The 23,424-nt window shown below is 30.4% G+C and overlaps 1 protein-coding gene across 1 annotated transcript; it reads left to right on the top strand.

Moving 5' to 3' along the window:
• The first annotated feature begins 1,739 nt into the window (after window positions 1-1,739).
• LOC129913894 (knirps-related protein) lies at window positions 1,740-20,583 on the top strand. The gene is made up of 4 exons (XM_055992860.1): window positions 1,740-2,084; window positions 15,080-15,331; window positions 15,399-15,960; window positions 19,810-20,583. The coding sequence occupies exons 1-4, from the start codon at window positions 1,947-1,949 to the stop codon at window positions 19,878-19,880; spliced, it is 1,023 nt and encodes a 340-aa protein (XP_055848835.1). The 5' UTR covers window positions 1,740-1,946; the 3' UTR covers window positions 19,881-20,583.
• Window positions 20,584-23,424: the final 2,841 nt, after the last annotated feature.

Raw genomic sequence — 23,424 nt, 5'->3', positions numbered from 1 at the left:
CTAAGTCACTTTTTAAGCGAATTGATAAATTTGTGTCAAATTTGGAAAATGTAAAAAAAATGAATGAAAACAGTTAGCGACAAAATTGAAAATAGCACAACTAATTAACGACAAATTAGCGGCAAATTTCCTCATACTCAGTTTTTCGATAAAACCTTTTTTAGAGATGGTGTTTCGCTATGTTGATATCAAGTTAGCGAAACAACACATTTGCTTATGAAATTATGAAGCTGCAAAATCGAAATTATCACAACTAATTAACGACTAATTAATAGCTAATTAATAGCAAATCATGACATACTCAAATGTTCAAAAAGACCTTTATTAAGAGTTGTTGTTTCGCTAAGTTGCTATCAAGTTAGCGAAACATCAAAAATATATATGAAAACAATGAACGACAAAATCAAAATTGCCACAACTAATGAACGACTAAATAACGGCAAATTATGCACCTAGTCCCGTTTGGATCGGTGAATGTTGTTTCGCTAAGTTGACACTCATCGGACTGAGGGTAGTTGAAAATCTTGGATTTAGGGTAGGTGAATCTAAATCTACGATATAACGAAGTAGATTTAGAATAAATCTACTTAGGCCCAGTTGTACAAATATTTAATCCGTGGTTCAGCAACTTTTATCTCCTAAAATCGGTGGTAAGGTTCCAGTTTTGCACTCGTGCAAGTTTCACATATGTAAAAATGCATTGACCTACTATATATGGACTGCTAGTCGTTCGACTTTTCCATACACAAATTGAAAAAAATTGATTCCACTTCTTTCTAGCTCTACTAGCTGTATAACTTTAGACGGCGAAAAAAGGAAATTTTTAACGAGTGACATCGCGGTTGTCGAAAGGTAGTCCCAACAAACAATATCCCTTCTATAAAGCTTTACAGGAGCTACAGTAACACCTGTAAAGCTTTATAGAAGCAAAAAAAGCTTTCTCTGTTTTTCTTTATTTGTTCCTTTCGCACTTCGCAAAACGTAAACGAAAATGGCGGTGTGGCTTTTTTCTTCTGTTTTTTTTTTTTTATTTATCTCGTTTTAGTGGTGTAAAACTTTAAATAAATTAATAGGGGTATTCACGATCCGATGCAACTGGTCTAGTATCATTGCAAAAGTGCAAAAGTGTAAAATCTTACAACACTACAACAACAAAATATATGGATTGAAATTTTACAATGGTCTGTTTACAATGGTTGTCGCTACTCATGTCCCGTAATTTAGTTTCTTTTGATGTAAAATAATTAGTGAAAATTAATTAACCAGAACAAAACAAAGAATTAAATTATAAAAAATGGAAAAAAAGAAGAAGCAACGGTGGAGGAAAAAAAACATCATTCATGCTTCAATATTTACTATAGATAAGAAGAGGGGCGTTCACGATCTATTGTAAAAAAAATAAAATTTTACATTTTTACTAGGCCTGTTGCACCAGATCGTGAATACCCCTTATATTTTTTTTTATTTCTGAATATTTTTTAAAATTTTCAATCAAACAAACCTTTATTATCTACTTCGAAGCGCCATCTCTACTTTCAATAACCTAACATATATGCTTGCTCCATTACTACCAACTATCAAAAACATAAAAATAAAAAAAAAAAAACAAATAGAAAAAAATGCCCGCCATTTGAAAATTTTCCATATTCAAGACAAAAAATAGAAAAAAAAAATACCAAGAAAACCCGTCGCTGTTGAAGTAGAGAGAAACACCACACACGGCAGCATATTATACCAAAACGTGAAAAGAAATAAAAAAATAGAAAAAGATCCAAAAAATTCTCTTTATCTAATAACGAGAATTTGTCAAGTGATTTCTATAATTGAAATTTCAAAAGAAAATTTACAAGTATCAAATAATTGCAGCGCGCAATTTCTTCATTTCCAATTGAATAACAATTATTTGTAATCGACGAAATCCAAACAAAAGTCGTGTACATATAAAAATGTCGGACACTGGAAACAATAATTGTGATAATAAACCACAACAAGAAGATGTTGTAAACCTTGAGGAGCCACAATCACAATCCGAGGCGGTACCAGAGGTACCACCAGAAGTTGTTGAAAATAAACCAGTTACACCCGTAAGCATTTTTTTTTTTAAATAGTTTTTATCCTCGTCATAATTATTGGAATATTCTATCGAAAATGCATATTTTTATTTTTATTTAATTTCCATCATTGCGCCGTTTTTTTCGTCATTTCTATGTTCAGTGGAAAGAAAAATAAAAAAAGATAAAAGCGAAGCAATTGAATAAAAAATATAGGAAAAAATGTTGCGTGTTGCTGCGAGAGTTTATGCAATGGAAGCGCCATAAAAAAAAAAAAAAAATAAGTGATAGTAGTGACAGGCAAAACGAGCGGCAGAGGAGGCAACGGCAAACGATGTAGTCGCGCACAGGCACAATATGCATGAAAATGTCGTTTCCTCGTTTGCCGCTTGTTACCTATATCGGCTGGGTACAGGCTACAGGGACATAGAGAAGCGATGGCGGGCGGTTGAGCTGCCAAGAGGCAAAGCAAAGCAGCACAAAAGACACAAGCCATTTTTTCGAGAAATAACACACTCGTTTCGTTTTTTTTTTCTAGTCGGCTGTTGTTTGTCGTGTTTACTTTGAAGTACTACGAATGTACGTAGAATTAGAGAGAGAGCGCGGACGTTTTGGGCTAGAGTTTGTGTAGAATGACTCTTGCACCTGTAGCCGCTGCGTCTCAACTCTCCTGTTGTATGATTTCTTATCAACGGTGATCGTTTCTATGACGGAGACGGGAGTCTGTCATTTGAGGGGACAAAAAAGGGGGTGTGTTATTATAAATTTATTATCTATACTCTAGTTATAACACTCTTCTTTTCGTGTTTTAGTTTGAAGAAAATCATCAAATCTACTTTATTAGATCTTTTTTTTTTTTGCAGCGTGGCTAAACATTAAATAGAATTAGTTAGTTATCTATCAATAACTATTGTTTCATCGTATTAAGTTAGACCTGGAAAGTCGAGTGGGTATATATGTTTTTCATAATTATATTTTTCGTCTCGGTCACACATTGTTAAATATACCTATACAAAATAACGTGTTTAGTCAGACTTTTAAATTGTTTTTTTTTTTTTTTTCTAATTTTTTAGGTTATAATTTATGATATATTTGTGTTTGTGTGGGTAATTTAAAAAAAAATGTATTTTTTATGTTTATTGTAATGTAAATGACAGTTGAAGAAAATGTGACGTCATTATTATGACAGTTGATAAGTTTAAAAAGTTTGTTTGTTTTCTTCTCGCTTGTACAGCCAGATTTGATTGTGTACAGGGTGAACTATAGTTTAACAAAAACAAATCATGCCATCTGATTTCTCGTATGAAAAAGAATTTTTAGAAAAAAAATATTTGAAAATCGTTAGAGCCGTTTTATTTCTTAAAATAATTGTTTATAAATATGTACTAAAATTTTCTATCATTTAAAAAAAAAAAAAAAAATGGTGTATGCCATTTTTCAGAAAATATTATTCAACTCACTAAGGCCCAGTTGTACAAATATTTGATCCGTGGATCAGCAACTTTTATTTTCTGAATTCAGTGGTAAAATTGATTTTTAGCACTGGTTCTAGGTCCATATAGGGTGAAATAGCTAAATCCACTCTTGAACCAAAGTTGATCCACTGCTAATCCGCCGAAATCGGTGGGTTAAATTCCTGATCCGAGGCTGAACCACGTTTGTACAACTGGCACTAAAACAAACAGCCTTATTGTGATTTACAACTATCAATCGATAGTTGATAAATACTGAAATTTGGGATTTTTATACCTAATTTATAGGAAATCTGGTCAACTTTTGAATTGAATTTGTAATTAGATTTCATTTAACCCTTTCGAACCCAAGCTATGAAAATCAATATTAAAAAATGTTTTTTTCGGTATTATCGGGTCAAAAATATCACAACTAAGAAATATGAATAGCAAAAAGTTATTTTCCAAAAAAATAAATAGCAAAACTAATGTGTTATTCTCATGTTACATGTAAGTAATATCATTGAATAATTACAAATAGAAGTGACACCGCAGATTACTCTGCAACTACAAGAGTACCGGAAGATAGATGAACTACATGTTTGCGCCTCAACTATTATGTATTTTCGAGTAGAGTCTTAACTATTATTTTTTTTAAACATTCATAAAAAAATTAATAATTATTATTGTACATATCAAAGAGCTTATATTGATATAAGTTTTCGTATATTGAAAAGTATTATTAGTCTTGAGAACAAGGACGATGCCTTTTACTCCTACTGGCCTAGGTTCGAATACCGGTAAAATTTGATATTGTTTTTTTTTTTTTTTTGCGGAGATTTTTTTTGAGAAATTTAATTAATTTTTATTTTAGTAATGTTAAAAAAAAAACAATCTCAATTTCCCGTCAGATTCGAACCTAGGCAGGTTAACTTAACAGACATTCACCTTATCCTCTAGGCTATCTCCACTTTTTGAAATAGGAAAACATTTATCTATATGTATAAGCTGTTTAGGATTTGATTTTGGGTTGCTGGATTTGCTTCTGGATTGTTGGCTTTGCTTTTGGATTGTTGGATTTGCTTTTTTAATTCAACGCACGATATTAGCGACAGCAACTTTACAGCGGAAGTTTCCCTGGGTGTCCACTTCTATTTGTAATTATTCAATGGTAATATGCACTGCCTATGACCACCAAAAAAAGTCGGAGAGCTGAGAAAATAACTTTTTATTAAACTATAATGTATGCTTCTTCTTCTAAGTAAAAAAACAAAACACTTTCTGCATTAACATTTTTTATATCTTTTTTTCAAAATTATGACCATGTATAAAAAATTTTTTTTTTTGCAAAAAAAAAAAAAAATGTGAATTTCAGTCCCTTTCTCGATAAAAAAAAAGTTAAAGGTATGATATTTGACTAACTAATAATCCAGTAACTAGGCATTATTATCTTTCAATTAAGCCATCGTAACCTAAAAAATTGTTATTTTAATATTTTTTTACGAATTTTTAAAAAAATGTTACATGAGAGTAACGCTGGGTCCGAAAGGGTTAATAACGGTTAGGACCATTCTCCGCTTTCCAAAGTTTTCTAAACTAAGTAATAAGATATCGATATTTAATATTTATCAACTATCGATTGATAGTTGCAAATCGCGATACTGCTGAAAGTTTTGATAAAATTTATCAACCCGTTTTCAAAAAATTTATTTTTCAAAAAAAAAAGTTTTAAAATATTTTTAAAAAACCAAAAAATGTGTTTTTTTTTGTTGAAAATTTTGTAAATTTTTTAGTTAAGGTTTTTGTATAAATACTTTGATTGAAATCGGCTAAGTCGTTTATGAGAAATTCATATATCAAAAAAACTATTCTATGGAAGGTACCGTTAATAACGGTACGAAAAAGAATAGTCAGAGCCGTTTTTGAAAAATAAAACGTAACAAATTGGGCGCATTCACAAAAGTAGTGACTACGTAGTCGAGTTTCAACTAGCTTTTGGAATGCGAATTTGCACTACAAAGCTAGGTGACAGATGCAATAAAAAAAAATGTGTTTTGAGTGGTTTAAATAGCTTTTTTTCTTTGAAAATCTTCAATTTCCTGACTTACAGTGGCGACAAAATAAATAGCACATGTACCCTAAAATTTCTAAAATGAAAGTTTTTCGCACTTTTTTAACTTAAAAGAGCTGTTTTATTAATGAGGAAGTAAGAACACAGATATATTTGATTTATTAAAAAAGAAATTAAGAACATTGAATTCTTTAACAAAAAATAACAACAAAATCATTAATACAGCTCAAGTTTTTTAGGACAAAATAAATAGCACACTTCCTAAAAACAAAAACAAATTAACAAAAATTTTAACACAGTTAAAAGAAAATAACTAGTATGTGGTTGGGTAACCCTTATTATTTATCACAGCATAGAACCAGCGGTTAATAGACGTAACAAGACTCCGAAATCGTTCAAAAGGTACTGAGTACCAAGCTCGTCGAAATTCCTGCCAAAGTTTGTCCAAATTTGAGGTATAAGACCTGTTAATCGCTTTGGAAATGCCCCCTATGGGGCATAAGAGGCATTTCCAGATGCCCCATACGGAAATTCCCCGCGTGGGGCAGTTGAAATGTGACCCGCAGTATAAAATATAGACTGTTAAGGATGGTGGGGCCAGTATTCTTGTTTGGGGATGTTTTTCTTGGCATGGTGTGGGGCCATTTCATCGGATAGAGGGTATAATGGACCACCTTAAGTACAAGGAGATCCTAAGGGACACTATTCTACCTTTTACTGTGAAGGAAATGCCTTTAAAGTGGACATTTCTACAGGATAACGATCCAAAACATAAGACTAAGTCTGTGAAACAATTGCTATACGTTCAAAAAATCGGTGTTATGGAATTGCCAAGCCAGTCCCCAGATCTGAATCCTATTGAGGACTTGTAGAGTGACGTGGGAAAAGCGATTAACAGGTCTGATACCTCAAATTTGGACAAACTTTGGCAGGAATTTCGACGAGCTTGGTACTCAGTACCTTTTGAACGATTTCGGAGTCTTGTTACGTCTATTAACCGCTGGTTCTATGCTGTGATAAATAATAAGGGTTACCCAACCACATACTAGTTATTTTCTTTTAACTGTGTTAAAATTTTTGTTAATTTGTTTTTGTTTTTAGGAAGTGTGCTATTTATTTTGTCCTAAAAAACTTGAGCTGTATTAATGATTTTGTTGTTATTTTTTGTTAAAGAATTCAATGTTCTTAATTTCTTTTTTAATAAATCAAATATATCTGTGTTCTTATTTCCTCATTAATAAAACAGCTCTTTTAAGTTAAAAAAGTGCGAAAAACTTTCATTTTAGAAATTTTAGGGTACATGTGCTATTTATTTTGTCGCCACTGTATATTCACATACTGCACAATTAATTTTATTTTATAATGCTTTTTTCATCAATTCCACCAAATTTAAAATTCAAATAGAATTTGTTTCCATCAAACAGCTGACTGAGGTGTCAGCTAACTTTGAAGTCGAAAATTTTTACACTCCGTCGGAGGGGAAATTTTAACTAATTTTTTAGTTCTTTTCAAAGTGCGGACGCAAGCTTAGTTTCTTATTTAATAAATGTTGAAATCTTGGATAGATCTTTGATATTTTCTCTTCCGAATTAATCAAATTTCAAAAAGGTTTCAGATTTTGAATGTTGTAAAAACTCCAATAATTCATCTCTTAATTCCAAAATCCGTGTCAATACTTTTCTATTTGGCAGTCACCTGACTTGTGTGGTAACGAAGTATTGGGGAGTTAACCAATTTTATCGCAGACAATCCAAAACAGTCGACTTAGCAAGGCTTTGCCTTTTACAAAATTATTTAACTTGATCGCATCTTTTAACATAAGCACATCAATTAATTCTGGAGGGATTACCGTCAATACAAGAACTTGTCGATGAAGAAAGCATGGTGTGTCCATGAAACGTTTTGTGTTATGATTTTCAATTTTGTGATAAGTCCATTTTTGTTGCCGATCGTACCTTTGGCACCATCGCCAAAACAAGCAAAGCATTTTGAAGAAAATACCCTACTCAATTTCTTGGGCCCTACTATCTAACTTTTCGCTACATTCGCATCTGTTCGAAAGTTAATTTCAACTCAAACTGCGTATCTCTAAAGAGTGATAAAAATCTTAATCTTCCAAAAGAAACCCAATAAAAGATGAAACATGACTGGAGCTTAGGGTGGTCCACTTTTTTGGTTTTTACATTTCCGTTGTTCCCCACTCAAAAATTGGTTGCATATGTGTTTTGTATTACACACGTGAAATTTCAGCTTTTTAGGTGAAGTGTAAGTGGGCGCTCAACAGGCTCAAAGTTTTTGCTCAGATGCTGGTATAGCTGGGTCCTCATGCCTAGTAATTAACTCCTGTTTCTATTTATCAAGTGAATTAAGTTATGATGTGGTAAAGTTTTTCATAAAAAACCAATAGTTAAGGGTATGTGTCAGGGCCAAAAAATGATTAAGGCTTTGCGCGAAGCTCTGTAGAATCCACATTTTTGAGAAGATTTTATTGAAATAAACGATTTTGGATTAAGAATATATTTGGTGACATATATTAGTGGCTTAAAAAAAAAATAAAAATTTTGTAGTTGTCAAAATCAGTAAAAACTATGAAAAATCGTCAAATTTAGATGTGTGTTGTTAAGAACCGCTGGGAAATTCATCAAATGTTATTTTTTTATTTGTGAATATTTTTTTTTTACATAACAACAAATACCTCCAAGTCTCGACTGAATCGTTTTTTTGAAATTTGTTATAATTTGTCTGAAAAAAATATTGCCAAACCCCGAAAAAAAGGGCAAATTTCCAAAAATCATCAATGCTAGATTTCGCATAACTTTTAAAGTTCAAAAGTTATAGAAACAAAATAAACTGTTTTTTAAAGCCTGAAAATTCATTAACATTACTGTATTTTTTTTTTTTTATAAAAAAAATATGAGTTTTTGGAACAAAAAATCTGAAAAAATTATAGGTTTGGTGTCTTTTTTTTTTGTTTTGATGGCGGGTAATCCATAAATAATTTTTTTTAAATTTTTTTATTATTTTAATATGATAAAATATATTTCAGAGCTGGGATCTGTTGATTGTTTTTTTTAATTTTTTGGATCTAACATACTTATAAACGCAGTTGAATATGTCAATATGTATAATGTCGTTGTGAAAGAAGGGAAACCTTGACAATATCAATTTATTTTTTTTATTTTTTTTTGTTATTTTGTCAATAAGTTCCAATAAAAAAAAATATTTTTTCATGCATGGTATATTTAATTTTAATTTTTGAAATTGTGTCTATTTTGCGTTTTTCACCTAAAAAAATTCTTCGATCACGCACCAGGGTTGAAAAATCGTCTTTGAGCATTGTATCGAAAGTGAAATAAAAAGTGTATCGAATTGTACTTTTTGTATCTTTCATATTTTATTAAAGAACAAAAAACAATAAACGACAAAACTTTAATGGCCAGCAACTTTTATCTTCTAAAATCGGTGGTAAGGTTCCGGTTTAGCACTGGTGAAAGCTCCACATATGTAAAAATGGCAACATCCATGCTTGAACCGAAGTTGACCCGCAGCGGATCGGTGTGTTAAATTCCAGATCCGAGGCTGAACCACGTTTGTACAACTGGCTATAAGACAAACCAAAAACTAAATTAATTTTTTTATTCAAAAAACTTTTGAGGCCTTTTTTTGAATTTGTTTTTTGTTACTGTGATCCTATTTACAGTTTACAACTGCAAAACACTGATGTATCTTTACAACTCAAAACTTTGGTCCTATCAAAAAGAACCTTTCGTGATATATAACTACAACGACCACTTTTTGCAAAAAGTCAAAAAGTGAAAATTTTCGAACTCATTTTGTAACAATTTTTCCGACCACAAAATTGAAAATATTGATGCAGAAAGCTTATTTTTGGGTTTAAGGGGGGTTTCCATAGCATTTTAATGGAAGATGGTTGACTAATTGTTGTATAACTTTTGCAGTTTATAAGATAATCGTATGCAACGTACTTTTTTGAAAAGGCAATAAACGTATGCACATTTTTGCATCATTTAAATTTTAGAAACATATCTTTTGCGATTTGTATAAGATTCGAAATTGATTTTTTTCCTGCAAATTTAGATTGAATCAGAATTTTGGTTGGGGCACCGTTGTTTATAAACTTTTTATTTTTTTTGTTTTTGTTTTATAATGATCAAATGTGTTTTCATGCAGTAGGTGTAACAGATTTTTTTTTTTTTTTTTAATTAGAAAAAAAGCTTTGTCAATTTGTTGTAATTTCATGTTTTTTTACTCACTCTTCTTAGAATAACTTTACCATTTATTAGTGTTTTTAGATGAAACAAAAAGAAAATAATAAAGTGGAATTAGGAGAATCCAAAGCAATTACTAAAATTTAATTTGACGTTAGTTTGAATGGTTAATTTGAAGGAAAAGTGTCAACATCCACTTTTTTAGCATTTTAGTCGTGGAGCAAAGCGTGATTATTCTTAAAAATTTTTGTAATTTGTAATTTTTTCCAAAAACAAATAGCTCTAGAAAAAACAAAAATTTTTTACTTTTGTAAATTTCTCACTTTTTCGGTCTAACTAACTTAAATGTGTAAATTTGCAGAATTATTGCAAATTATTAAACTTTAACATATAGACTTTAATCTTATAGTCAATGGCTATGAAAATTGAGGTATATTTTCCAAAAAAAAAAAAAATAAAAAACCTAACCTATGCCAATTTTTTTTTTTTAAATCTCACATTTAAACAAGAAAGTAATGTCCTGAAAAGAAAATTTTATTTCTTTGAAGAAAATGATATAAAGACTTTATAAATTCACCCTTGACCGTTTAATGTTCTATTCAAATTATAAGTGTATTTGACTAATATTGCAGTTTTAACAGTATCTTAGAAGAATCGAAAAGAAAAAATTATCCAGAATACCTTTTACATTAATATAAGCGGAAGGACACAACTGTATCGAATTTAGTAATAGTGTATTTGTGTACTTTAGCCAAGCCAAGTGTATCGAAAAAAGTACAATCGTATCGACTTTTTCAACCCAGTCACGCACACAAATAACTTTAGTTCAACAAAATTCCACTGCTAAATCAGCGCTAAAAAATTCTCTTTTCGCTGTATTCTCTTTTTTTTAATAAATCCGCTCTCATTTTTTCTCACTTTTTTGTTTGACTCTCGTCTTGTCTGTTTTTTTTTTGTCTAATTTTTTGTTTGTCTCATTTTTTTTAAATGCTAGACTTTGTGGAAGGTCAGATTTTTTTTGTTGCAAGATATTTGCTTGATTTTTGTTTATGGGTGACAGTAATTGTATGTTTTTCGTTTTTGTTTTCAGAGAAGTAAGTTAGGTATGTACTGTTTTTTTTTTTTGTGCATGGTCATGATTGCAATATTTTTTTTATCGTTGATGAACGAATATTACTTTTCGGTACATATATAGTGTATAGGAACATAGCTTGCATACATAGTAAAGTAGGTAGAATTAGTTTCGACATAATTTTTTTTTCTTTATTGGTCTGTTCTATAATGAAAAGTCATAAAACACAAATAAAATACATTTTCGGGACATCATCCTGGTTGTGTGCCACTACCAGCTATTTTTCCATTGTTCATCATCACCTAAATGATCAAAAAACATTTATTACTTTGCCACCGCATGACGCAGCGCACTGATAGAAAGCACCAATAAATATTTTTCAATATGTAGGTAGGTACCAACCAGCCTACATATTACTTTGTAACACTACTGCGAAAAAAAGAATTAGCTACCTAAATTGAAAAAGTGAAAGGGTTGCGAATCTTGCATAGCTAGATATACCTACATAATTATGTACCTACATAGGTACTATAATATTTTTGAAATGTCTGATTTCGCCTGCCGTTTTTTTTATACATATATTTTTCTAAGAACCTATACAAATATCATTAGAAAACAAAAGATAATAAAACACATGACATAATTAGATCCAGCAAACAAAAAAAAAAAGAACTTGTTATTCATGCGTAATACATATTATTTATGTTCATAAGTAAAGGATAATATAAAAAAAAATCACTGTTCTGCGTCTGCCTGCCTAGCATTTTTTTTTCACACATCCCATGAATGAAACAACAAAAATGTATCTCCTTTGCCGTCTGGTTTTTTGCGTCGTATTCTTGTGCATAGAGGTATTTCTTTTCTCTATCTTCTTGTGTGGCTTTCCATTTTGTTTTTGTTTTTGTTTTTTTTTTTTGCTTCACTTTGAGGGAAAAAAGAGTCGAAGAGCAAAAATGTTATTCAAAGCTGTGAAATCATGGCAAGAGAAGTGCACTAATACATTCAAATTCATTTACATGAGATTTAAGTTGGCTGCTTGGGTAGACCTGCCCTTAAGTGATATTTTCACAGATAATAATTTTTGTTCATTTAAATTCGTCTGTAAGTATTTTTTGCTTAAAGTTATCAAAACAGAATTAATCAATGAAATACGAGCTAATGACTCAAAATCAAAGAAACGTGAAAATCATTTACTTGGTTGTCGGGAACATGCGTGTTTATCATGTTTAATCCAAATTGCAACCTCAAGCCAAGTCCTAATACGATATAATCAGATATTAAGGGTAAGGTAAGGGTAACAAAGTCTAATATTCCAAAGCCGATGAGCGCCCTCTTCCTTTTAGTTTTGAAGGCTAAAACTTTCAGCATATGTTGGTATTGATGTCTGTAGCAAAATAATGGGTGGGGAACTAATGAATTATATGGTTTATTTTTTTGCCTTATAACGTGGACCACACTACTGGAGCTGTATAATTTTCATTTTTTACAGAATTACAGAGGTCCATTTTTTGCGAATTCGTACACAGTTTTTTTTATAATCGAATTACATAGTTGGAAAGGAATTACATAAGGAGGAGCTGTAACATGAGGAACCAAATGAACTACCTTAAAAGAGGTCACAAAAGATCTTATAGGTCGTTGTGCATCTTACACCCCCAAACATCAATTAATCAACACCACCGTACTAATAATGGTGTGCATGATCCAAACGGTCATATGTAAACTATGAAATTTTAATGCAGATCTTTTTCATTTTAATATTAATAAAGTATGGGGTGAAAAAGACGTGGGATAGTATACGGTATGGTGAAAAGTTCTCGGCCATATCATCTCATCTCTAGCGATCTTATCTGTGAAAATTTATAATTCCCAAAAAAGCTTAAATGTCTTGAGCTCATATGACAATTTTCAAATTTTTAACTCATTTGGTTCGGTTAAAAAAAATTTTTCAATCGCTATAACTGTGTCAGGCGGCGAAATTTTCACCTTACACTCGTAAGTACATGGAATTAAGAAAAACGGCTTTAATTAATCACGTCAAATTGCTATATTTTATTCCTTGTTCTCCATTCCTTATTATTATTATCTAAAAATATGGGATTCAATTCAATTTCAATTCAATTCAATTTTATTTCGTTTACTTAACACTGTAAGATATAATATCTTATAAGCTAGTGAGAAGCTATTATTACAAATATATAAGGATAATACAAAATAGTTAAAAAAATTTTTTCAAAAGTAAATTAAGTTCATTTTAAATAAAGATTAAACATTACTTGTTTGTAGGTTACTTGTCTGTTCAAACGGTTTAAGATGATAGATAATTTTTAATTTCTTTCCTCACTTTTCGCACATCTTCGATTCTTCTGATATCACGTGGAAGATTATTCCATAGACGAACACTATTTATAAAAAACTGACGTTCCGATGTTAAGGATGAGTATCGTAGATGAATGAGTTGATGGGTTCTACTCGACGAGGCCATTTGTAGTCTTTCATACAGATAGTGGGGTTCATGCGTCAGCAAGATATCAGAAAACAGAAAGATATAATGAAAAGTAAAAATACAAAATTTAAGAACAACAATATTATGATTTAGTTATTAAATTTAAATATTTACTATTATCTTTTTAATTTTTAATCTTTTTCTATTCTTATCTATTATATTTTTCTATATTTCTTGGAATCTATTAATTTATCATAAAGAGTTTGATCTGGCAATTTCATCTAAGGTCTGCAAGCAATCTATTAAAACAGCTGTGTCGCTGGGATGACGTTTGATATAAACAGATCCTCGAATGGTGTATGCAGCCGCCAGCTGTTTAGTTTTTTTAAGTTTAAGCGCTTGTTGAAATACAAATTTGTTGTTTTGCGATAAGCTCTCACGCATGTAAATCGGAGATTTACTGTTTAGTCCAACACTCTCCAATGAAAGTTGTTTGTTGTTTTTCTTTTTATAGTTCGCAGTCGATTTTAATACATAATTCTTGTCATATGGTGAATTAAACTTAATCATGATTGTTGTGTTAACGCTGTTGTTCTTCGGGCGAGTGCGGAAAATATTTTTTAGTGCTGGTGGTTGAATTTCGAGTGCGTGACACATTGAATTATAAACGGATGTTAAATTTTCATTCGATAGATAGGGAATACCAAATAAAAATGCATCACACGCGACCATTCGGTTATCCTGATGATTTAAAAGTTCTTTAACATCTCTCAGTTCATTAGTCGTGCGTTCAAAGTTTTCTTGTAAAGCATTAAGTGCGGGATTTTTTTCATTGAAATCTGATTGAGTATTAATTAGAGAAAATTCAGATTTAAGAATTGAAAGCTCATTTTGTATTGCGTTTATGTTCGATGTATTATTATTCTGAAGTGACTCCAATTGAGTGACTCGTTGGTTTATTCCACTAACACTTTGCTTGATTTCATTTAAATCGAGCTCAATTTGTTTTTTGATGTTAAGCTCAGTTTCTGAGATTTTCCCCACCAACATTTTTATAATGGACTCACTTTGTTTGTTTAATAGTTCATCAAACTTGTTCCACATTGAATTATCGGCATCGTCTTCCATTAAAAACTTTTGTGCAGATTTTCGAATTGGAGATCGAGAGGATTCACTAGGAGAGTATGTAAGTGTTGTTTGAGAACCGTTACGTTTAGAAGGGGGAGACATTATTAACGTTGTTGAGAGAAAATCACGACAATGGTTGAGATAGATGTATATAAGCACAATTTGGGATTAGCACAGCAAAATGGGCAAAAATAATAAATTTATATTATAATGATTGATTTTATGTTCTTAAAATTGTATGTCACGCTTTGCGTTTATTAGATATATGTATATGGATTGAAGGGTATTATCACTCAAATATTAACTTGTTTTGGACTTTATTAGCTTTCCATCGATCGATTTATTTTGAAATAATTGCCAGAGAACAAAAAACACGTCTACTCCGTACTATCCATTGTTGGTTCTTCAATCGGGATATCGAATTAAACTTTCAAAAATGTGATCTAATCTTCTAATCTGCTTTAGAAATGCTTTCCTCAAAGGACGTTGGAGAAAGTAAATAACTAAAACAATGTCAATGCTCTCAAGCTATATCTGAGTTAAAAACATTCTATATTATATCTCCATCCTTCCACTTGATCCTAAATTTTTATGAACTAAATATGAATATAATTTGTTTCTTTTGTTTTAGGTTAAGAGAACTCCATCTAAACGACTTACAGCTGTTGAGCGTGCACAGCGTGAAAGTGAAGAGTTGGTTAAAACTCTTGGCGGTAGCCTGGACATTGAGGGTGGTCGCAAAACCCGTTCAAGCACAAGAGGCACACCATCAAGATCAAATGTGGTACATACTCCTCCACCAACCAAGCGAGCACGAGGAACAGGAACTCCAAAACGTGGTCGAGGCAGAAAATTAGAAACTGCTATCGAAGATGAAATAAAAGTAAAACCCATATAAAATAATTTGTAAGAAATTGATTATAAATATTTTTATTTTCTAAAATTTGCAGACAAGCCCTGAAAAAGCTCCCTCAGAGCCAGAATCAAATCATGAAGAAATTGAGAGTACTTCAGTGGATGCAACAAAAACAGAAGAAAAAGCCGATGAAGATAAATCCGAAACAATTGAAACTCCATCCGAAGTTGCCGATGAAAAACCATCTCCAGCGAAACAAGATGATAAACCTGAAGCTATGGAAGTTGATGGTGTAAGCAAAGACACTGCAACAGAATTGGAAGAAGTAAATGAAAGTGAAGAAAACAAAAGTGAATCGTCTTCGAAACCAATTGTCGATGAATTAGAAAATACCGATAAAGTTGCTGATGAACCTCTTGAGAGTTCAAAAGATACTAAAGAAGTAGCTGATCCGCCGTTATCAACGGATGTAGAAGAGAAAGCTCCTTTGGGTAGTGAAAGTGTTGAATCTGCACATGAAAACAATGTAACAGCAAATGATTTAAAAGTGAATTCAAACTCGCTTCCGGAGGGTGAAGCCTCTCTGCCAACCCAAACACCAGCTACACCCGTATCAGTAGCGGGCAATGAACATAAAGCTGAAAATAATGATTTATGTAAGTAAATATCGGCGTTAAACTGATTTTATTTATTTGTATTGTTAGGATTTGTTTGTTGTGGGTAAAATTTTCCAATTAAAAAAAAGTAGGAAGAATGGTGTGCAATGACCAGTTAACAAACGTTAAAAGATTTTTAATTTAGGCAGTTGTTAGTTTGTTTTTCATTTTGAAGTTAGAAATATGTATTGAACGAAAGGACTTAAGACAAAATCTCTTATTACAAATATGTATGTATGTAGTTGTAGACCTTAAAAAATAGAAGTTTATAAGGGTTTCGCATTCCAAGACCATATCACCTTACCAAACAGCTAATATCACTTAGAATCAGATAAATATTGTGTTTCATCAGCAGCTCGTAAATCTTGCCATCCAAATTGTCTATCATCATTTTAATAATTTCTTGGGGTATTTTGAAAACATTTCAAAAAATTATATAATTTTATATAATCGTTAACATGAGAAAGAGTTCTCGACAAACTTCTAGAACAGCTTTTGGTATCTCTAGAACTTGTCATGAAGTTGTAGTAAAAAGGTATATTTTGTTAAAATCAAATGCTTTTGCCCTTCATTCCACTTTTTTAAAAGCAATGCCACTTCAAAATAATTTATAAAAATAGTGCTTATACGAACTTCCGCCCAATTGCTAACCTTTAATTTTTGTCCAAAGATTTGAAAAAAAAAATCATGCTAATCCCAAAGCAATATGACAGAGCTAGAAAAGCATTAGATGTCAAAAAGTACTCCTTAAGGCACATTTATAAAGATAATTGAAAGAAAAAAATTTGATTATTTATTTGATGAACAAGACTTAGAATACTAGAACAAGATTAGAAATTTTAAGAATTGTAATTTTTAGAGTACAAAACACGATAATTTAACAGCCCTATTCTGCTATTCGATTCACGTGAAAGTCTAAAATAAGGATCGTTTAAAAGGTGGTTAAAATTAAATTTAAACAATTTTTTTTTTCTTTAGAATTTCTAAAACAGACGGGAACAACACTTTGCTATCGAAAGTTACTTTTTCAAAGTCAATTTGACATGATTAAGAAAAGGAATCCTGCGATTCACGTGGATCGAAAAGCATAATGGGGATGTAAGTCTCCGTTTTAGTATGACCTATTTGTTTTGTGTTTGTTTCTTAGTCAGACTAAATTTTTTTTTTTTTTTAATTCTATTTTGGAATGAGATGAATCTAAGTAAGGAGCAAAGCTATTTTGAAAAATTTCAACTTTGTTTTTTTTTTATAGAAAAAAATGATCGCAACTGATGCTATTTTTCTTGACCTTGCAATGTTTGAAGTTTGAACAGGTGTAACTTCTGCAGTTATCAATATCATTTATAGAAAAAAAGAAATAAAAAGCTTAACTCAAATATAAATACCTTGATTTTTTACAATACAAAATCTTAAGTTTTAAACAGTAAAATAGTAAAATAAAGAACAGAATTTGAGTTAAAAAAAAAGAATTAAATTATTATTTCTGAAAAAGTAAAAAAATCCTTTTTAAATATTTGAGGCAAAATGCCTTAATTTTGGGTCCATCATTTTTCTGTAGTTAAGTGAATGAAGAACCAAAAATCAAACGCGACATACATTTTTGGGCTTAGACGCTGCGATAAAATTTCTCAGTTCTCTTGAAGTATGTTTTAATTAGCCTTGATTTTGAAGTCTTGTCACGCTCTTTAATAATATTTGTGCTTAAATTGTTTTTGTTACAGACTTTTGAATTCGATAATATGACGTATACTTAAATTTGGTTAATTAGAAGAAAACTTGCTTTTTTCTAACTTTTAAGAACATGTTATAATAAAGTCTGTTCTGACTCGCCAGTCAAACGATGTTGAAATAAAAAAAATTCTTGACCTTAGGCCGGTTAAGCTTTTTTTTTTGAACGGCAGACAATACAAATTTGTTTGGCTTTATTTAAGCTTCTTTTAAAAACAATACATTCAAATATATTTTATAATTTACCTTGAAATAATATACTAAACGTACCAGGAGTGTTATCCAAATTCACCAAAAATCAAAAAATTAACAGTGCGACGTTTGCCTCACAATGCAGTCAAAATTTAGAAAACGATTTGCCAATAACATTTTTAAAACGCCGAATTGCTTATTAACTATAGACAAAATAACTGTGATTCGACAAATGTTTGGAGCCTTTCACAAGTCATAATAGGTGCCTAAGACAAAATTAAATGATGGAAATTGCATAGTTTTATCAGGAAAAGGACAGTTTGTTTTGGCTAGCCATTTAACTATTACACTGGCCAACAATTTTCAACTTTTTAAAATTTTCCAGAAAGATTTATATAAAATTTTATAGATTTGGGTTCAGTAAGCTCAAAAATAATATTGGTTTCTTTCTAGCAGCTCTAGTTTTTGTAATATTTAATTTTTCATACAGGGTGTCCCAAAAGTTAACGTCAAAACGAAAACGTTAGATAGGGTAGGTGGTGACAGTTATCAGAAAAATAATAAAAAAAATCGCAGCCATATATTTTGGGAGTTATGGGCATTTGAAAAAAAGTCGAAAAAATGGTCACCCTGTGACGGTTTTTCATGTGCCGTGACTACAAATCTTAATTTTTCTCATTTTTTTCTTTTGTTACGGAACCTTGAATAACCCTGCTATCAAATGCATTCAAAAATTTTAACTCAGCTGTATCAGTTTTAAAGAAAATATTACTTTTTTACCCAACTTAGTACTAAAAAATTTTACATGACTCTAATTCAATGAGCCGTAGTGTAAAAAAAATGCACTACAATGTTTCGGCAAGTTGCCTTAAAAGTTGGTGTGTTCAATTCTCTTTTCAAAATGGTATAACATTGTTGGGAATATTTCATAAATAACCGAGATAAAATTTATTTTCTTAAGAAATCCGACTTTTTTTTTAGATAATTTTTCCATATTATTTAAGTTTTTGTATTCTGAAAGGTTCTGAAAGGGTACAAAACTTGAATAACATGGAAAAATTACCTCATGAAAAAGTCGGATTTCTTAAGAAAAAAAAATTTATCTCGGTTATTTATGAAATATTCCCAACAATGTTATACCATTTTGAAAAGAGAATTGAACACACCAACTTTTAAGGCAACTTGCCGAAACATTGTAGTGCATTTTTTTTACACTACGGCTCATTGAATTAGAGTCATGTAAAAATTTTTAGTACTAAGTTGGGTAAAAAGTAATATTTTCTTTAAAACTGATACAGCTGAGCTAAAATTTTTGAATGCATTTGATAGCAGGGTTATTCAAGGTTCCGTAACAAAAGAAAAAAATGAGAAAAATTAAGATTTGTAGTCACGGCACATGAAAAACCGTCACAGGGTGACTTATTTTAACTGTTTGTTAACATTTTCCAGAAATTTTCTTATCGAACCTAATGCATTTGGGTTCACTAAGCCTAAAAATCACTTTCTATTTCTAGTAGCTCTATTTTTTTAGATATTATAATTTTTCACATTTTTGGGGTAGTTTCATATTTTTTTTTTAATTTTATTATTACAAGCGTTCTTAAAGTTTTGTTGGAAAAATTTGTTTCGAATGTATTGTGTTTCGGTTAAGTTAGTAAAATAAAAATACGAAAACAAAATTTAAATAAAAAAAATGTAACAAAAAAAATTGTAGGATATTCTATGCCTTTTCATGTATATATAATTTAAAAACTAGAGCTGCTAGAAAAAAACTTATGTTATTTTTGGAATCAGCACCCTAAATTTAGTAAGAATTGATAAACAACGGTCTGGAAAATTTTTGTGTGTTAGGCAGTGCTATTAAGACATAACCTTATAATTTTATATGATTAACACATTAAATAATCACAATCTTTTCAAAAATTTTAGGTGAACCAAAAATTGCATCACCATCAATAACAGCCAACAATGAAGGGGCGACGCCGCAATACTGTAATTAAAAACAATTTATAATTAATTTTTTTGTTTATGTATTTTTTTAAATTTACATGCAGTGACTTCTTTTTTTTTTATAAATACAAACATAATATAAAGCAACATATATTATTTTCCCATGTTAATTGATGATTTTTTTTTTAAATAGAAAAAGCAATATTTCTGGTAAACCCAAATCAAAAAAAAAAAGTATGAAATGTTATTTCTCTTTGATTGGTTGGCTAACATTATGTATTAAATAAAACAACTTGTAGTAAAAATACAGAACAAAACCACCTTTTATGAATCCTGAATTTATATTAAAATTCTTCTTTTATCACATAAAAACCTGCATTTTTTGTAAGTTATCAAATAAAATTTAAAATTCAAATTGTAACTAAAACAACAGAATGTAAAAAACACAACAACAACAAAAAAAAAAAAAACAAGCAACAATCTTACCAATAATTTTTTTTTTTTTAACTCTTAGTAAAAGCTACTATTGTAGTTTGTAAGTTGAATGAAAAAAAAAAAACAAATTAAAATTAAAAAAAAAACATATCTCTCTGATGAGAACGACAAATAATGTTAGAATAAAATCTTTAAAATCTGATGACGTTTTTGACTTTCAAAAAGTTATAAATGAGCTCAAGTTGTGTCTTGGCTAATGCACGGTATTGTTAGAAAATAAATTGACTTTCAAAGCACGTTACTTCTTTTTCGATTCGCTAAAGATATTTTATTTATTTTTCTTTCATAATGTTAAATACTGTTTAGTCCTCAAACATAACATAAAGATTTTTCCGAAAACAAAACAATGTATCTGTTACTTAAAGAAACACCCCTTCCCCACTCATTTTACATACAAAAACCATAGATTTATATAAATTAACAGTTTAAATAGTAGTTTCTCTTTACCTTCAAATTGAAGACTACAAAACAAGCACAAATGTATTTCATAGAATTACTTTGGAAATTAAAATCAAATCGTAATGTAATGTAACAAAATCTTGTTAAAAACAAAAATGATGAAATAAAATAAATAAAAAAAAATGCAAAAAAAAAGAAAAAATATTTTTTTTATAAAATCTTTTTGCTTGCCACTCTTAATAAAAAAACAAAAATTGCATGAAATGATCAAATAATATTGTATCAATCAAAGTCTTATTTAGAATGCAATTATGTATTTATTTTTATTCGTTGAAAATCGTAAGTATAAAATATAAACTAATGATAAAAAATAACACCAACTTAGGTACAATCAATATTTGATACTAAATTAAATCCTAAATGTATATTAAACGCAAATAAATTGTATTTCATTGTGCAAAAAAAGGAAAAAAAAAAACAAACACAAAAAAACATCACAAAATTTAGTACAACTTCTTTATTATTGTTAAAATTAAAACAAAATATATATACATATATGTAGTAAAAACAAATATAAATAAAATATATATATTTATATTTTTACATCACCGCATATAATGAAACATTAAATCAGCGCCATATTTTTTTTTGTTTTATCAAACCCATTTTCTTTGTTGTATATAAAAATATATACTATTTATAATAATTACGGATATGAAATATAATTATTTTTTTTTAAATAAAGAGAAAGTGAAATTGATGGATTCTTCTTTAATAACGGGTGGCTGAACAAATCCAAATCAAATTTAAGGACGCTGCTTTACTCTAACTATTCGATTAAGCCATAATTTACTGTACTCATTGTCGAAGAGCATTTCAACTATTTGGCTAAGACTACGCATAACTCTGTGGAAATTGTAGTGCACGATCATTATATGTAATATTAATTTATTGCGATTTTACATTAAAATTAGTAAATACAGGAAAACATGACCAAATGGGTCCCGGAAAATATATACATATACAGGGTGTCCGGTAAAGAATGGATAAGCCTAAAATGGCTGATAGCTAAACTTATCACTGGTCTAAAACCAAATAGAAAACATTCCTATCGCAACCAGTTTAGAAAATACTAGCTTTTTTTTGTGCAGTGTATTTTTATTTTCATCATCTTACGTTTTCGTTAACAACCACGAATGAATGATTTTTATAAATTTTTTTTTTATTTTCTACAATAATTGTCTAACTACATATGTAGGTAGGTAGGTAGAGATGGCGGTCAAAGCAAACCGAGCTTGATGACCCAATTAGCGCGGAATGCGCCGTTTTGATGCCAAAACTCATGAAACCTGTGAGTGATAAATGGATTTATTTGAAATAAATTTTAAACTGGTTTTAAAAAGGTGAAAATCAAGTGTTTAGGCAGTACTAAATCCACTTTTTTGCATTGAGGAACGAGATCAAGTCTTTGATCTCTGATTCTGAGATGTTATCTATGACATTAAAGAATTCACTACCCAGAAAAAAGTCTTTATTCCTAACGGAGGCACGACAATCCAAGCAGGTCCAAGCAGCTGCGACAATAAGTATTGTGTGGTATACCCAACTTTGCTGCATGTTCCCCTATAGGCCAATGTCCTGGGGTGGAATCGGCTAAGGTGATAGTTGATTGTCACCTTTTTGATTGACACTTCTAACCATCACCTATTCTTTGCTCTGAGTAAAGTGATCACCAAAACCCTACTAGTGCAGAGATCTCGATGAGTTTTCGACTCACACGGTGAAGACCGAGGTTCGATCCCTACCGATGCCCAATTTTTGTTTTTATTTCCTAATAAATATTTTATATTTTTTCTTCATAAGAAACCGTATTTTACTTAACGAACTAAAATGTTCGTATTATTTTTTAATATAATGAAGTTCGCCGTTGAGGATTGCAATAAAAATAAAAAGTGAAAGTGACACCCACAATGCATAACAAAAAGGTGATTGTCACTTTGATAATCATCTTACGTGCAGCAAAATTACTTATTGTGATGATCAACAATCAGCTTAGCCGATTTCACCATTGTGCACACCACAACAATTCTGCTAATATCTTTTCTGGGTCTGGGGATTAAATCATTGGTTTTGGATTTATTATAGGTGGGCCAGGTTTTCCTAGATATGGCGCAGCTAGTCAAACTGTGCCACCTATTGTTAGCTTTTGTTAAATAGTTCGAGAAGATATTGCCCTTCATGACTCCTATTGGAATGTTAACTGCTTCCGCTAGCGACTCATGAAGGGCCGATCCTTGCCTGGCCAGTTCATCCGCCTTTTCGTTGTCCTCAAAACCACTATGTCCTGGGATCCAGACAAGAGTGATTCACTACGTAAGAAGTTAAAAAAATTCATAACTGTTGCACCTTTTCTTTGAAAAAAAAAAAATTTTGTTCGATGCAAAATGTAAAAAAAATAAAATGCACGACTGGGGTCGCACGTACTTGCTCTTATGCTAAAAGTAACTCTAATGTTAAAGCTTTTTATTCAAAAAACAACGTTTTAAATTATGTTTTACAAAAAACCAAGTATGCCATTTTATTACTTGCATAAAAAGGTATTTTTAGAAAAAAAATTTTCAAAATCGTTAGAGCCGTTTTTTAAAAAAATAATTTTTTATATATAAAAAATTTCTAACATTTTTCAAAAAAAAAGTTGGT

The sequence above is a fragment of the Episyrphus balteatus genome, chromosome 3, assembly GCF_945859705.1.
Source record: "Episyrphus balteatus chromosome 3, idEpiBalt1.1, whole genome shotgun sequence".
In the NCBI taxonomy this organism is placed as follows: Eukaryota; Metazoa; Arthropoda; class Insecta; order Diptera; family Syrphidae; genus Episyrphus; species Episyrphus balteatus.
This window is presented reverse-complemented; position numbering and strand designations above follow the sequence as displayed.